Here is a 15374-nt window from a genome sequence, read left to right on the forward strand (position 1 = left end):
AGAAAACGGAGATTGTGAGAAAGAAAATGGAGATTGTGAGAAAGAAAACGGAGACTGTGGGATAGAAAACGGAGATTGTGAGAAAGAAAACGAAGACTGTGGAAAAGAAAATGGAGACTGAGGAAAAGAAAACGGAGACTGTGGAAAAGAAAGCGGAGACTGAGAAAAAAACGAAAAAAAAAACGAACAAGTGAAAGGTCGCAGAACAGTTACGGGCAGAGAGAACAGGTAACAGTCTACGCGGCCTAAGACAAGGCTGTGCCAGTTAAGAAGGCTGGGTGACCTTGCCTCCGTCTTAGTGTCTTCCTTAGGCCGTCTTTCTAGTCGATTTGATGTTTTTTTGTTTTGTTTTTTTTGTGTGAGTGCGGGTTTTATTCTTACTGCTTTCACTTCTTTCGGGTTGTTTTCCTTTCCTTTGCCGTGCTTTGTAGCGAGATTTTGTTTGTTCTCGTGATAACTATTTCCTGTTTGTTAGATTGTTTTCGCCAAAAGATGCATAGAGTCGAAACTGATTAAGTTGATTAAATAAACGACTAAACATTTTTTTTTTTTTTTTTTTTGTTAAGCGTGTGCCACTTGCATCAGCCCGGCTAGCTTCTTTTGATCGGGGTAGAGGGAGGGGTAGAGGGAGGGGAAGGGGTAGGACCTTCTCTGTTTCTCCCCCCCTCTCCCCCTTTGCCCTCCGACCGCTTCCCCCCTAGTGTCTCCCCTCTCCGTCCCCCTTCCTCTCCGGTCGCCCCCCTCCCCCTTGGCTCTACCCCTTCCCCTTCCCGTCTACCCCTCCTTCGTTCTCTCCCCCTCCTTGCTAGCTGTCCCACCCCCTCCTCCTCCCCCTCGATGTGTCTCCATCCTCCTTCCCCGCTTCCCTTACTCTAGACATTCTCGCCATCTCTCCTCTTCCCCCTTCTCTTCCAGCTTTTTCTCCTCCTCTTCCTCCTCCCCCTTCTTCTCCTCCTCCTCCTCTCCCTCTTCTTTCTCCTCTTCCAGCTTTTTCTCCTCCTCTCCCTCTTCTTTCTCCTCTTCCCCATTCTCTTCCAGCTTTTTCTCCTCCTCCTCCTTCTCCTCCTCTCCCTCTTCTCCTCTTTCTCCTCGACCCCCCTTCCCCCCCACCCTCCCCTCCAGAGTCGACCCCCAAGCCCCCTCCGGCCGGCGGCAACCCCCCCTTACATAAACACTGGAAGTCGAGGATCAGGTATCGAGCGCGAGTAACCCGAGTTGGCCGAGGTTCCAGAGGCCGACTCCAAACACGACGGAGATTTTGTGCGCCATAAAGCCGAGCCTCGGGACGCGGCTCCTCCTCCTTCCTCTGTTTCGGGGAGACGCGGGTGGCTCTTCCCCGCGAGGCACGAGACACATTACGAGGAATCTAAGGATCTAAGAAGAATGCGAGACGCGATGGTCGTTCGTACGGTAGCGGTTCGCAGGCATGGTTCATGTAGGTTTAAAACAGTGTTGAATGATTCACGCCACCGAAACTGCTATGTGGGTAAACTGCGCCATACGAATTTACTCATCAGTGTGAAATCCACTCTATAACGCATATCTGAAGTTGACTGTCAATAAATACAACCACTTGTGCGACTCACCGCAATAGAAGCTAATTCATGCACGTGTAGGCGGCAGAATACAATTCAAACCATTTGTTCAGCCAAGCACACTAAAGCCTATAAAAAGCAATGGCGAGAGTAAATAATCCTAAATGGTTAATCCGAAGCTACCATTCAGCTCTGCTCAAGCTCTCTTCGGCCGCCATGGCATTCTTTACAAAGCGGATTCCTACATCGTGATTCGCTGCAGCTAACAGTCCTTTCGCACGATTTTAAAGCGGATACTAACTGTACGAAGGATCGGATGTGGGTGTAGGTGTAGGAGTCACCGTCGACGGAGGAGGGAGGAGGGAGTGCCTCCTTCCCTCCTTCTTTCAGGCTCACCTCTGCATCCCTCCACCCCAGAGTCCGTCATCGGGTCCCCCTGCGGCGGCGCGTCCTTGACAGGGCCGTCGGGCAGGGGGGTGTCCGGGGCCGGCCGGCTGTGCGCCTCTTGCCTGCTCTGAACATCGGCCTGCTGTTGGGCTGCCTCCTGCAGGGCGATGTCTTGGAGCGTCGTGTCCTGCAGCGTGGAGTCCTGAAGTGTGGAGTCCTGGAGTGTGTTGTCTTGAAGGGTGATATCTAAAAGGGTCGTTTCTTGGCTCGTGCTGTCGTGAAACGAAGTATCCTGGAGTTTGACCTCGTGAATGGCCGCGTCCTTGAGGGCCGAGTTATCTAGACTGGCATCTCCGACCGGCCACTGAATGGGATGGTTCTCGTATATCGGCTCCTGAATGGGAGGTTTCACGAGGGTGTCCTGGACGGGGGTACATGATGCACCCTTCTTCACGGCAGGGTTCTGGGGCGGTGATTTGTTTACTGGTGCTCCACCCTGGTTGGAATTCAGCTTTTCCCGAGGGGATGCCTTACGATCCGAGGTCGCTGAAGGCTTCCCCTGAGGCCCTTCATTCGGCCGCGGCGTGATCTGACAAGTCCCCTGAAGAAATGCGTCTTGGTCCCGAGCTTCTTCGAGAATCTTGCTCTGAAGCGCCCCTATGAGGAGAGACTCGTCCTGGAGCGACGCCCCCTGGGGATGCGCCCCGAGGAGCGAATGCTCGGGGACGGACCCGCCCACTATGTCGTTGAGGGCGGATCCCCAGTACTGGCGGTGACGGTGATAGTGGTGGTGGTGCTGGCGGTCGGGCCGGCGGATGACCTGGGCGTCGTGGTAACCCTCGGGGTCATGCGGGAGGCTGGCAGACCTGCTGAAGACCTCATGAGGCGCCTCCTCGCAAGCCTGGTCCACGTACGGGACGCTCGCCGCCCGCGCTGGTTCGGGCGTGGGCACGGGAGCGGGATCGTCGAAGGTAAATACGAGAGGTTGGGAGAAATTGATGCTCTGGGCACGGCAAGCGGCGCAGTTGGGCATGGGGCATATGGCGCTCGGAGAGGCTAGGATGGACTCCTGGCTAGCCTGGGATGCGTCTCGAGGCGCCGGCGGAAACCTTTCCGTGATACGACGTCGAACCTCCGCCAATTCAGAGTCGACGCTCGCCGTCGAATCCGAGTCGCTGGGGCGCTCCGTCTCCCTCTTAGCTGTGGGAGTTGGAGTCGGATCAGATTCTGGTTCTGGCTCAGGTTCCGGCTTTGCGTCTTTTGTTATTTTGACGGCCTCGGGCTCCTTCTTCTTCGTTTCTATAACTTCTACCTTTAACCTGAAGCTTTCACTGGAGCCGTTAAACTGGTTTACTTTGATCGTGCGAGTGACTTCCCTCGAGATGACGGGCGTGTCGTGGTCCAGGAACGCATGGTCGCCGTCCCCGTGATCCGGAGACTCCTGTGCGTCGACCACGCTAAGGATGGTGTCGAGCAACTCACTGTAAAAGTCTGTATCCCCGGCCGTGACGCCCATCTGCTCAGGAGTGGGCGTCGGGCCACCGTCGTCATCGAAGCTCGCGTGAAGACTGCATTTCTCCGGCATCTCGACCTCGCTATTTCTCGCGACGTCCTCCGCAATCGAATTCGTTTCCGAGGACGTGTAGACCTTCATTTCCTCAGGCCCTTGGCTCGAGATCAAACTCGTCCTGCTGGGAATCGTCACCTGACTTTTGGTCAGTTCCGAATCCATCCCGGAGGTCATGCTGTCGGTGTTGGTGTCGTCCTTTGGACAATACTTTACTGTTAGGTCCTCGACCCTTATGTCGCCTCCTTCCCCGCATTCTCCTCGTCCCTTCAATTCTCCCATCCCTCTTATTTCTTCTCCTCCTCCTCTGCCTTCTCGTCGCCCACCTCCTTCTCCTTCATCCACTCCTGGTCCTCCTCTTCCCTTTCCTCCTTCTCCTCCTCTACCTTCACCTTCTCCTCCTCCTCTTTCTCCATCTCCCTTCTTCCCTCCTACTCCTGTGAGTTCTCCTCTCCCTCCTCCATCATGCACAAGTTCAAGACGTGTCACTCCATGCCCCTCGGAGGTGCCACTTGCTCTGCCGCTTTCTGACGTGGAGGACTGATTTCTGTGTGACGATTTGCTCCTCATGCTGGATCGAAGGAAAATGCCAGAGATGCCCCTGGTGGGCGTCCCTGGCTGGGCCGTCGCCTCGCTCCCCTCACGCCCTCTGTACGTGTCGTCGTCCTCATCGCCGGACTCTTCGCCGATCGTGTGGACTCCCGACCTAACAGACAGATCTAACATCGAGCTCGTGTTGCTAGAAATGCAGGGTGCGCAACTCTGAAGAATTCTATCTATGCGGCTACTCTTACTAGTATTACTACTAGCACTAATGGAACTATGACACCGCCTATCCAAGTCGCGCATCTCAGGCCTCGACGCTTCCGACGTGTCGAGGTCGTGAGAACTCTCAGACGTGTGAGACGCCTGCTCCTTGTCTGCGTCCCCCTTGCCGTGCTTGGAGCCCTTCCTGGGGTCTCCCCCGATGGAATAGGACCGCCTGCGCTCGCCGGGGAGCTCGCTGTCGAAGTAGTGGAGCTTCTGCAGTCTCACTCCCGTTATGTCCGATTTTTGTTTCTTCAGGATACCGACGCGGACGCCCTTCTGCCGCATGTAGTTGGATTTCTGCTTCTCGACACGACTCTCCGACTCGGGCTGCTTCCTCCTGAGCGAGGCTTTCTCGTAAGTCGGGCGACGCACTGATAACGCGTCGGAGGAGGGCTTCGGGGGCTTCCCTGTCACCACAGGCGTCATGGGAGGCTCTATGGTCTCGATGACCCTGGCCTCGGATCTAAGTTCTGTGATTTTGGGTTCGACGGTGTTGGACTCCATGATTCTCGGACTGAGAATAGTTGATTCGGCGGTTTTCAGATCTATGAATTTGGGCTCCGAATCCCTTTGCTCGTTAGCAACGCATTCTTCGTAGGTATTTTCTTTGGACACGCACACATCTTGCAACGGCAGGAATTCCCCCATGTTACCTACATCCCCAAAAGAAGTTTCAAGCAAGACCCCCGGAGGAGGAAGGTTCTCGTAAATGTGGACAACTTTCGCTACAAGTTTTCTGGAATGATCTATGGGTGTGGAGGTATGTTCAAGTTCATGGTCCATAAACTGTGTCGGAACCTCTGCTGTTCCGCTCCTGCAGAACAAAACGTCTGGGACGTTCTCGTAAATGTGACTGTCAATTGGTGCACTACTGATTACAGACATGTTCGTACCTTTAGAGTTATCCTGTGGTGTCGGGAATTCCTCCGGAAGGTCTTCTATTGGCTGAATAACCTCTGTCTCAATCGGTTCCAAAACTTCGTTTTTGATATTTTCCACAGAAGACAATGATGGTATGGCTTCCTCGACAGGCGATTCCTCTACAGGAAGGTTGTCATCATTTGAAAGTTTGAGGTCACTCAATACTTCTGCTTGATCCTCGTTCTTTTCTTCTTCTCTTCCTTCTTCCTTCGTTGTTTCAATGTTATCTTGTGGCTCGGCTTCGCCCTCGTCCTCGTGTTCGTCGTCCTTGGAGGGGGACATGAGCTCGAGGACGTTCTCCCTCGAGTCCTTCTTCTTGAGGACGCCCACAATGCGGCAGGCCGAGCTGCTCTTCGGGAGCGGCGCGCTGTCGATGGGGTTGGTGATCTCAACGCAGCTGAGACTGGAGAGCCGGATGTTCTCCACACTCCGGCTCTTCATCCTCACCTTCCCCGACACTCCGCGCGTGAAGATGTGGCTCACGGCGGACTTGTGTTCGGCGCTCGACGTCGCCGCGGCCGCCAGCTGGTCGGTGAGAAATTCGCTCTCGGTCCGGCTTCTCCTGATCGAAGGCGGGCGAGATCTTTCCGTCCCGCTGGCTTCATCGGCGGCGACAAAACTCCCTTCGGATATCGTCTTGGTCAACCGCCTGTGACCTGACATTAGCCTGCGCGCGGTGGTCGTGCGGTTAGGCACTCTCTGGTCTTCCATTTCCTCCTCTCGTGGCGGGGCAGTGACCTCTTTCGGCTCATCCCTGATGACTCTCGCGGGAGGAGGAAGGATATTTGCATACATGTGCTCAGGTACTTGCTCATCTGATCCTCTGGTTTCCGTGTTGTGAGGCACCTCGACGTCCTCACCACCTGAAGTTTCCGTCTTCGTCACAACAGCTTCCACGACGTCCTCTCTCGCGTCCTCCTCAGAGACTGCAACCTCATCATGTCGCTCGTCCTCGGCCGTCAGTGTTTCATTCTGGTCCAGCTCTTCCGCGCTCTGCTCTTCGGCGTCTTGTCCCTCAGCGTCCTCTTTGGTTTCTTCCTTCGGTTGCGAGGCTTCCATTTGTTTGTCACCTACAGTGGCTTCGTTCGACACATCTTCCTGCAAGTCCCGTGCACCTCTAAACACTACTCTTTCTTCCCTCACTAAACCTTTGCCCTTAACGAAGTTAAACTCAACTGTACGGGTTTCCTTACTCTGCACTGTCCTCCTGAGCAGTGGACTCCTCACGGTCCCCTCAGCCTGCGCGTCTTTTCTTTCGCTTTTCTCTTCGGCCGAGGGTTCAAGAGGGGTTCTTTGGGATGCGAGGTTCATCGAAGAATCGCCGCGACGAGAAAACCTTCTGACCCCCGCCGGGCTCTCCTTCGACCCCACGCTCACGTCCTCCCCCTCCCCCTCCCCCTCCCCCACGGCCGCGTTCGTCGCCGCTGCGTCTCTGTTCGACGCTAATCCTTCCGGGGATGCCCTCGGGTGGCCGTCGGCGTCTGGCTTTCGGGGAGCCGCGTCGACCTTGGTTCCTGCGTCATCTTGCGGCGTCTCGTCCTTCCCCTTGGATGAGGTGGGGGAAATGTCGCCCCGCATCCCCTGCTGTGCCTTGTGCGTCTCCTCGATTTTGCTTTTCGCTTCCTCCTCCTTCTGCATGATGATTTCTTTCACTATCCCCTTCTTCACCTTCGCCGGCCCTTCCTCGTACCTCCTCTCTTCCCTCACGCTTTCGTTCACGAGCACGTTGTCAGTCCTGCTAATCAGTGTCTCCTCACATATCTTCACTCTCGTCTCCACGTCGACCTTCTCATCTTCAAGGATACCTCTTTCCTCCTCTTCAAAAGCTGCCGTCTCCAGCGATGTCGTACTCAAAGCCTTGGTCAATATTTCACCTCTCTTCTCATCGCTTCCACCTTCTTCGTTAGTATCATCTTCATTCATACTCTCCTCTCGCTTCCCTGTGTCTCCTCTATTCGTAACGTCTTTATCTAATTCCCCTCCGGCCGTTGCCTCCTCTTCCTCCACCTCCTCCTCCTTGTTCTCCCCTCCGGCGATGGTATCTTTACCTTGGCCCGGGCTCAAGTTACCATCATCAGGTATTGTGTTCACAGATCCGGTGTGATCGGTAATGCTCGCGTGATTGCAAGTCTCGTCGCGAGAGGGCAGGGCGGTCGCCGCGTCGTCACTCTTATCGTCTGCAACGGTGTCATACAAGTGACTGTTTCTCTCCTTTGCCTCTTCCTCGACGGGGAGACTTTTCCTCTCAGTCTCCTCCTTCTCTATGACTTTTGGCTGACTCTTCAGTTTTTCCCGTCCTTCCCGCTTTCCCTCGGTGCCCGGTCTGCTGCGTCTCCTTCCAGAATCTTCCTCTGTGCCTTCCTCCTCGCTTAATTCCTTGGCCGCCTTCGCCAGGAAGGGAAAGGCGTCGCGTGTGACGTCCCTCGTGAAGCTGACGTCGTGCGTTGCCTCAGGTGTGGCGTCGTCCTCAGACCCTTCCTTCGCGTCCTCTGAGGACTTGTCGCCCTCCGTGCTTGCCGACTTGCTTCGGAAGCTGGATCCCGACGCCCTCCGGAGGTCGCTCTTGGAACCTGCCCGGAAGTGCTCATGCAGCACCTTCTCGTTCCTGAGGATCTCTCGAGGCTTCTGCTGCTGAGACTCGAAAAACTGGATGATTTCCGAGTCAAGTTTTCCGCTCATCTTGGAGGTGATGAGGATGTAGCGCTGCTGACGCTGCTCCTGCATCGCCCGGCTCTCCACGAAGGACTCCAGGCGCTGGCGGCAGTCGGACATCTCTCTCCGTAAAGCTTTCAAGGGCTTTGGGGTCCCTGTCGTCGGAAGATCATTTCCTTCCTTAGATTTCCCTTCGTCCATTTCGTTATTATTTGCTTTATCATTTTCCTTTTCTTTGTCCTTCGTCTTTTCATTCCTATTTTCTTTATCTTTCTCTGCATCTTCACTATCTCTGTCTTTATTTTCGTTTTCCTTGTCTTTCTCCTCTTTCCCTTTCGTCTTGTTCCCCTTCTCATTTTCGTTTTCCTTCTTTTCCCCAGCTTCACCTGTGGCAATGCTCCCGAGTGTCTCCTCACCCGGGGACGTGGCGCCGTCCTCTGCATCGTTGAGGTTGTCCTTTGCACAGAAGAGAATTTCCTTCCCTTCTTTCATGGTTTCCCTCACGGCTCGCCCTGGGTGTTTTACCTTTCTCCCTGGCACATCCGAATTATTCTCCTCTCCCATCTTTTCCTCCTCTTCCTCTTCAAGTGTTTTTTCTTCTCTCTCCTGTGTTTTCCCGTCTTCTCCCTTAGATTCCCTTTCCCTAGGTCTCGGGAAAATCTTTTGTCTTCCATCTTCTGGGGTTTCTTCACCTCCTTTGCATGGTGAACTCTCTCCATCTTTCTTTAATATGACCTCCTCTTCCTCCTCCTCGGCTGCTTTCTCTCCTCCCCTCTCCTCGTCGGACACTTTTTCCTCTCTTCTGCCGGGGCCTCTTTTCTCGGTGGAACCCGCGGGTGAAGTTGACGGGGGACTACCGTCCTTTGCCGTCTTTGCGTTTTCCTTATTCGCTCTTATTTTCTGGAGGAAGTCTGGCGCTCTGCCGTTCCTCATTTTATCCACGCTTAGGCTTCTTTGGCGATCGAAGGTTGAGGTGGATCTGGGTGACCTCTGGCACCCGTAGGTCACGATAGGTTTCACGATCCTCGGGGAGGCGGGGATGGGGGACGTCCGGGAAGTCACGAATTTCGTGGGTGAGGATCTTAGGCCGATCCTCGGAGACACTCGCGGCGACATCCTCCTCGGAGAGGCCGAGCGCGAGGAGCCTATCCTTGGCGAGTCAGGTCTGGGCGACCCCACTCTAGACGAAGACCCCAGCCTGGGCGAGACGGCCCCGGGGGGACTCTGGTACCGCGACCCTATGGGGGACTGTCTCGGGGATGTGCGACTACTCGAGGAGTCTCGCCTGTGGCTGCTAAACATGCGGCCTTTGTGGAGTTGGGGCGAGCGACACATCCTCTCGATCCTCGGGGAAGGCATGACCTTACTCTCGTCCTTGTTCCCCGCCCCCCGCGAGTCCCCCTTGTGGTTTTCGTTCGCCCACGCAAGGTACTTCCCCCTGGGTCCGCCTCCACCGCTTCTCTTGGTCTCCGTTTTGCTAACTTTGACGCAGCTGTGTTTGGTGAAGTGCCGCCGCCCTTCCTGAGTGGCGGCGCTCTCTTCCCCGGGGGCATGGCTGTCTGTCGACGCCTCCGACTGGCTCCCGTCGCCCTCAATGCTCTTCCTCCGCCTTCCCTTCCTCGCCGTTGGCTGCCACGCGACTCCGTTCCGGCCGTTGCTTCGAGCTCTGCCGGACCATTTAGGCGCGCCCTTTGCTTCCTCCTGCGCGTCGCCCTTCGCTGCCTCTCGCTCCTGCCGGGGATCGCTGTCCTTATCGCTTCCGTTCCGAGGAAACCTTGAGCTGTCGAAAATCACTGTTCGATCCTTCTGGGAGACGTCGAGACGGCCGAGGTTCTGCTGCCGCTTCTTCACCTGCGCCGTCGTCATGCTGAATTTCCGCGACACGACCAGCTCCTGCACGACCTTGGCTAGCTGGGGCGTCGCCCATGGTCCCTCCAAGCTATCCTGATCGACGTCATCCTCGGAGGAACTACGGCCGACGGGTCTATCCTGTTCTCTCGGGCGCGCTCGCGACTCGCTCCTCCTTCCTTCTCCTCTTCCCTTCACCTCCGCGCAATTTCGCTCACTTTCTGTCTTACTTTCGCCGTTTTCTTTATTTTCGTTCACTGCATTTTCTAGAGTTTCACGAGACGGTGTCCTAGAGTCATGTGAAGCCGAGCTGCTTCTAGAATAAATACGTGTTCTTTTGTTGTTGTTTGTGACGTCATCAACTGGTTCCGTGACGTCACCGGAAGTCACCGCTAAATGTTCAACGACGTCAGCGCCTCTGGAAGACGTGCAGATGTCCTGTGGTTCGTCAACACAAATTATTCTAGACTGGATTTTCGTTTCCTCTACATCATTACTGGAACACGCTCGCGGATCACTTTCACTTTCACCGTTTCTCTCATTTTCCACACAGACATTTTTCACAGATCCCGAAGCCGCACCGTCACGCACTCTCTCTCGTATTGCACTGTCAAACCTCCCGCGCTCTCTGTCAACCGACGCGCTGCAGGACGGCCCGCACGCCACCCTATCCCGACCAGTCACCGCGGACAACTGATGCGTTCTTACACCACCACCGCCGCCACCACCACCTCCTCCTCCTCCCCCTCCTCCTCCCCTCACCACCTCTCCCCTCCCCTCCTTCTCCTCCACCGCGGCCACGGAGCTTTTAGGATCACCTGGCTCAGGTTCCACGTTCCCCCTGGTCACGGATGAAGATGTGACGATAGAACGACCACCAGCACCTTGCTCCTCGAGGAGAGCTTCTGACGAGGACGACGACGTCGGCGGAGGAGGGGATTTTGCGTCGTTCTGGAAGGTCACCGAGAGCTTTCTCACGCGCTCCGTCGTCCTGGGGGAGTCTCCTTCGCCCTCCGTTGTCCTGGGGGAGTCTCCCTCGCCCTCCGACGTGCTCCCGCGAGCGGAGTCGTCGTCCTGCGCCTTCAGAAGCTTCGAGCCCTTCATGCACGAGAGAAGCGTCTCGGAACTGCCTTCCCTCGATCCTGAGGTGTCCCTAGGCACCGCGGACGACCTTGTGAACCTACTTGTACTGTCAGAAAACTTGGAATACTTACGGGTCGTTCTGTCGTGGTAGAAGGGGTCGTACGTGTCTCGAGAAGAGCTCACGGATATCCTGGTTTCGGAATCACCGCTGGCGGGTCGTACGAGGATCTCCTTCGTCGTCAGCGACGAGCTCCTGGACCCCGAGGACACCTCTAGGATTCTCGACGTGGTCTCCTCGATGGTGTGTGTGACGCGGGAAGCCCCATCCGCCTTCTCCTCCCAAGTCCTCCTGAAGGACCTGGGCTTGGGCTGGGGCCTCCTGTACTCGCTTCTGCTCTCCTGCACCTCCTTCATGATCTTCTTAGCGATGTCGGAGAACTGCAGCGATCTCGTGGAACGGCGAGAGACGTACTCTCGATCAGTGCCGTTCCTCTCGAAGGCGAAAGAGGCAGCGGCGGCGGCGGCGGCATTCCTCTCCCCTCTCCTCTTCTCCAGGAAGCTCCTTGCCCTCGCGTTGAGTCTGTCGTAGGTCCTTCTGGCGGGCCGGTTGTCGCCGTTCCTCTCCTGCGCCTCGCCCTCGCCCCTCGCCCTCGCCTCTTCCGCGCTGAAGTCTTCGTCGTTATCGGAATTTTCGCTCTGCGGTCGCTCGCCCCGTGTCTCATTCTCCTCCGTCTCCCGCCGCGCCTCTCCGCCGTCTGGGTCTGCGCTCCTCTCTTTCCCCGAGTCGGCCTGGCTCTCCTCGCCTGCCGGAGGAGTCTCCGTCCTCCCCGCACGCGACTCTTGACCGCATCTCTCGTTTTTTCCACACTTCGTTGCCTCCTCCTCGCCACAGCTATTTTCACTCGTCGCTACTTCCATCCTCCTGTCGTATTCTCGGCTCCCTCCTCTCTCGGCCTGTTCCGTTGAGACCAGCCACTGACTGCGCCCTTTATCAAGCTTTCCTCGGCCTCTCCCCTTCTTCGAATCGGCTCTTCTACAGGTCACTTTCTTGCATGTGTTCTTGTCTTTGTCTTCGTCCGTGCTTTTAGTGGCAGATTCCTTGACCGTGTCAGTTTCTACCTCTTTCCCTTCATTTGTTTCTTCAGTTTCATTATTCTTTGCATTTTCCTCATCTCCATCTTCATTTCCGGCATCCGTCGCAGTTTTTTCTTCTGCGCCCCCTTCCTTTTCAAGTACCTTCCCTCCATTTTTATCCTCTACTTCCATATCTTCACCTCTTCCCCTCCGCCTCCTCCGATTCTTTCCGACCCCATCGTTATCAGTTTTCTCACGCTTCCCATTCGCCGTGGATTCCGTCTCCTCCTGGGTCGTCCCACTCGCCTCGACTTTGCATTCTTCTAGACTCCTGATCTTGCCTCGGACGTCCGCCTGCCGGCACTCCTTCCTGGCTTCGTCCTTCTTGCGCCGCCTGGACGCCGTTAGGATCGCGACGTTCACGCTCGTCTTCGCGTCCTTCGGGTTTTCCATCGGGTCTTCGCCTTCACTTGTCTCCCAGGTCCCTTCTCCTTCGGCCTCTGTCTCTTCTTGGCCCTCACCCTTCTCGCTGTCTAGGGGTGGGTCTTTCTTGCTAGACAAAGATGGGGCCTTCTCACTGTCCAGGGATGGGCCCTTTTCACTAGCGATGGACAGGTCCTTTTCACTGGCTAGAGATGGGTCCTTGCATGTCTTTTCGCTGCATTCACGGTCACCGTCACTGTCACTGTGATCGTGTTGAGGTACTTCACCGTTCGGTTTTCTCTCTATTTTTTTGTCACCGCTTTTATCACTGGCTTTGCTGTCTTCGAGTTTCGTTTCATGGTTTCCGGCGGAGGACTCTGGGCTCTCGCTGCCGTCGCGTCCCTCCTCGTCGGCGCTGTTTTCTTCGCTCCCGCTGCTGGTGGAGCTGGAGGTGGAGTCGGTGGAGCCCGAGGTGGAGGAGGAGGAGAGGTTGGTAGAACCAGAGGTGGAGTTGGAAGGGTTGGTGGGGAAGGAACTAGAAATGGGCGCGGAAGCCGTGTGTGTGGATATAGTATAGGTAGCTGCTGTAGGGACAGACGAGGAGGAGGAGCTGGAGGCAGAGGCGGTGGAGGACGAGGTGGAGGCGGGCGTCGAGGCTCCACTGCCCTTTTTGCCGCCGTCGCTGTTCTCACTCACGGTGTTGTTTTCGATCTCCGTGTCGACGCCCTCCGAGTCCTCGAAGTCACTCGAGTCCGAGGGAGAGCTTGAGACGCCGTCGCCGTCGATGTCCCCTTCCTCGTCCTCGTCCTCATCCACCTCCTCGTCCGCAACTGCTTTCGCACGAGCCCCAGCCTCCTCCTCCTCGCCCTCGTCTCTTTCGTTTCCATCTTCGGAGTCTTCGAACTCCTCTTCGTCCTCCTCACTGTCAGAGGCTCGCTTCCCCCCTGCCCCCCTGCGCGCCGACATGACAGGGTAGCGCCGAGCCCCGCCGCGGCAGGGGGAGGGCGGCGTGTCTTGCGAGTCTTCAGAGTCCTGCGAGTTCGAGTCCCCCCGGTCTACACTTTCTTGAGAGCGGGACTTCCCCGGGATGAGGTTCTCCACGTAGTTCCAGAGTCCTTTCCACTCCATGGCGTTGACGCAAAGCAGATCTCGGGCGCACGCCGTGGCCCCGCGCTCACCATGTCTCCCGCAGAAGCTCTCCTCTGGCGCCGGGGCCTCGCTGGCCTCATGACAGAGCTCTCGCCTCGAGAACAAGTTCGCGGCGGCCCGGCAGCTGAGAAGAACGAACGCGCTCGTTCACCGAAACCGAATGTATGGCGGGCAGTCCTCCATAGCCCTTAAAGGTCGTGTACTGCCGTCCCTCCGGCCTGACAAACGCGCAACTGAAACAGCGTAGCGCCTCCGACCCCCGCCGCACGTAATGCCCATATCGTGTTCTCGCCGGAGTGTCGCGGCTGGGCTGCCACGCACAAAGGCCGACCAACGGCCCGTGCGACGACCTGGCACCTGACACGCCACGTCGTACAGTTGACTTCAGAGCAACGACGCACTGAACTGCCTCGCCCCACACGCCGCGTACGGGCTCGAGGTCCCCGGGTCTCCGTGTGATTCAAGGGCTTCAGCAGTTGAACGAACTTAATATCGCTCGTTTCTACACAGATCGTACATTCTCGCAGATTTAAATTTCTAAAAACTACGCGTCCTAAGATGCAGACTAAAGCTCACTCATCTAAAAGCACGCTCGCACAAGCTTGTCTGTTGAAACGCCAAGCGCCCCAACACAGCAATGAAAAGAAAGCAATCCTTCATATTCACACCTAGCGAAAAAATAAAAAAAAGGAAATAGAAGAAAAAGAATAAGGACAAGAAGAAAAAGAATGAAAGAAAACACCTCTACAACAAAATCATCCGCGACCCATACCATCCTCAGGAAATCTACACAAGTAGGCCACCTTCACCAACCCTTCCGGAGGCGGCCCGAGCAAGCGCCCAGACATTACTGCATGGCCGTCCCCTTCGCTCTTCCTCGACCCTCGCCTTCCGACTTCGTTTACAAACAAAATAACAAAAACAACAAAAAAACAATAAAAATAACAATAATAATAACGATAATGATAATAATGTTTATAATAATAATAATAAATACAAAATAAAAGGAAAATAAAGATGAAGAAAGGAGTTGGTGCTTTCGCCGGGATCTTGCGCAGCTAACTAAGGCTTGATTCTTTATCCCTTAACACTGTGACGTCGACGCTAAACGCTGAGGTGGAGACGATGACGTAATCGTGGGGGGGGGGGGGGTTCAGGGAGGGGACTTGGAGGGGGGGGGGAGTTAGAGGATGAGGAAGGGGGGGGGGTCGAGTTGTGTGGGGTAGGGAGAAAGAGAAAGAAGGGCGAGAAACAGAAATGGGAAGAGAGAGAGGGAGAGAAGGGAAGGAGGGTTGGGAGGAGGGAGGGAGGAAGAGAGAGAGAGAGAGAGAGAGAGAGAGAGAGAGAGAGAGAGAGAGAGAGAGAGAGAGAGAGAGAGAGAGACAGAGACACAGAGAGAGAGACAGAGACAGATAGATAGAGAGAAACAGAGAGAGAGGTGAAAGAAAGCGCAACTGGACAATTACCGAGAGGCAGAGACGAGGGAAGGACAAAACCCAGAAAGGAGTGCACAGGACAGGGATGAAAGGCAGAGAGCTTAAAAGATAAACAAGAGACAAAGAAGACAAAAGGGGTAAGAGGGGCAGACGCCGATAAAATCGAAATTATGACAAAGAGGTAAAGGAAGAGACACAGAATAACAAAAGAAAAACGTGGGAGTGTTATAATGGCGGTCGTGATGGTAACGATTACATCATAATAGCAATACTATTGGTACTGCTACAACTACTACTACTACTAACACTACCACTACCATCACTACTGCTACTGCTGGTGCCACTACTACTGCTATTGCAACTACTGTTACTACTACTACCAGTATTATCACTACTACTAATACTACTACCATTATCATTATCACTACTATTGCTACTACCGCTACTGCTACTGTTACTACTAATACCACAATTACTACCATTACTACT

At 55.2% G+C, this 15374-nt stretch overlaps 1 protein-coding gene across 1 annotated transcript in view; it reads right to left on the reverse strand.

The window, feature by feature from the left end:
* Positions 1-13944, reverse strand: part of LOC113806007 (uncharacterized) — a 44141-nt gene extending 30197 nt beyond the window's left edge. Inside the window, exon 1 of the mRNA XM_070138968.1 lies at positions 1932-13944. Within this exon, the coding sequence (XP_069995069.1) occupies positions 1932-13428 (11497 nt within the window). The 5' untranslated portion in view covers positions 13429-13944. The remainder of the gene's footprint in view (positions 1-1931) is intronic.
* Positions 13945-15374: the final 1430 nt, after the last annotated feature.

Source organism: Penaeus vannamei, chromosome 25 (genome assembly GCF_042767895.1).
Source record: "Penaeus vannamei isolate JL-2024 chromosome 25, ASM4276789v1, whole genome shotgun sequence".
Lineage (NCBI taxonomy): Eukaryota > Metazoa > Arthropoda > Malacostraca > Decapoda > Penaeidae > Penaeus > Penaeus vannamei.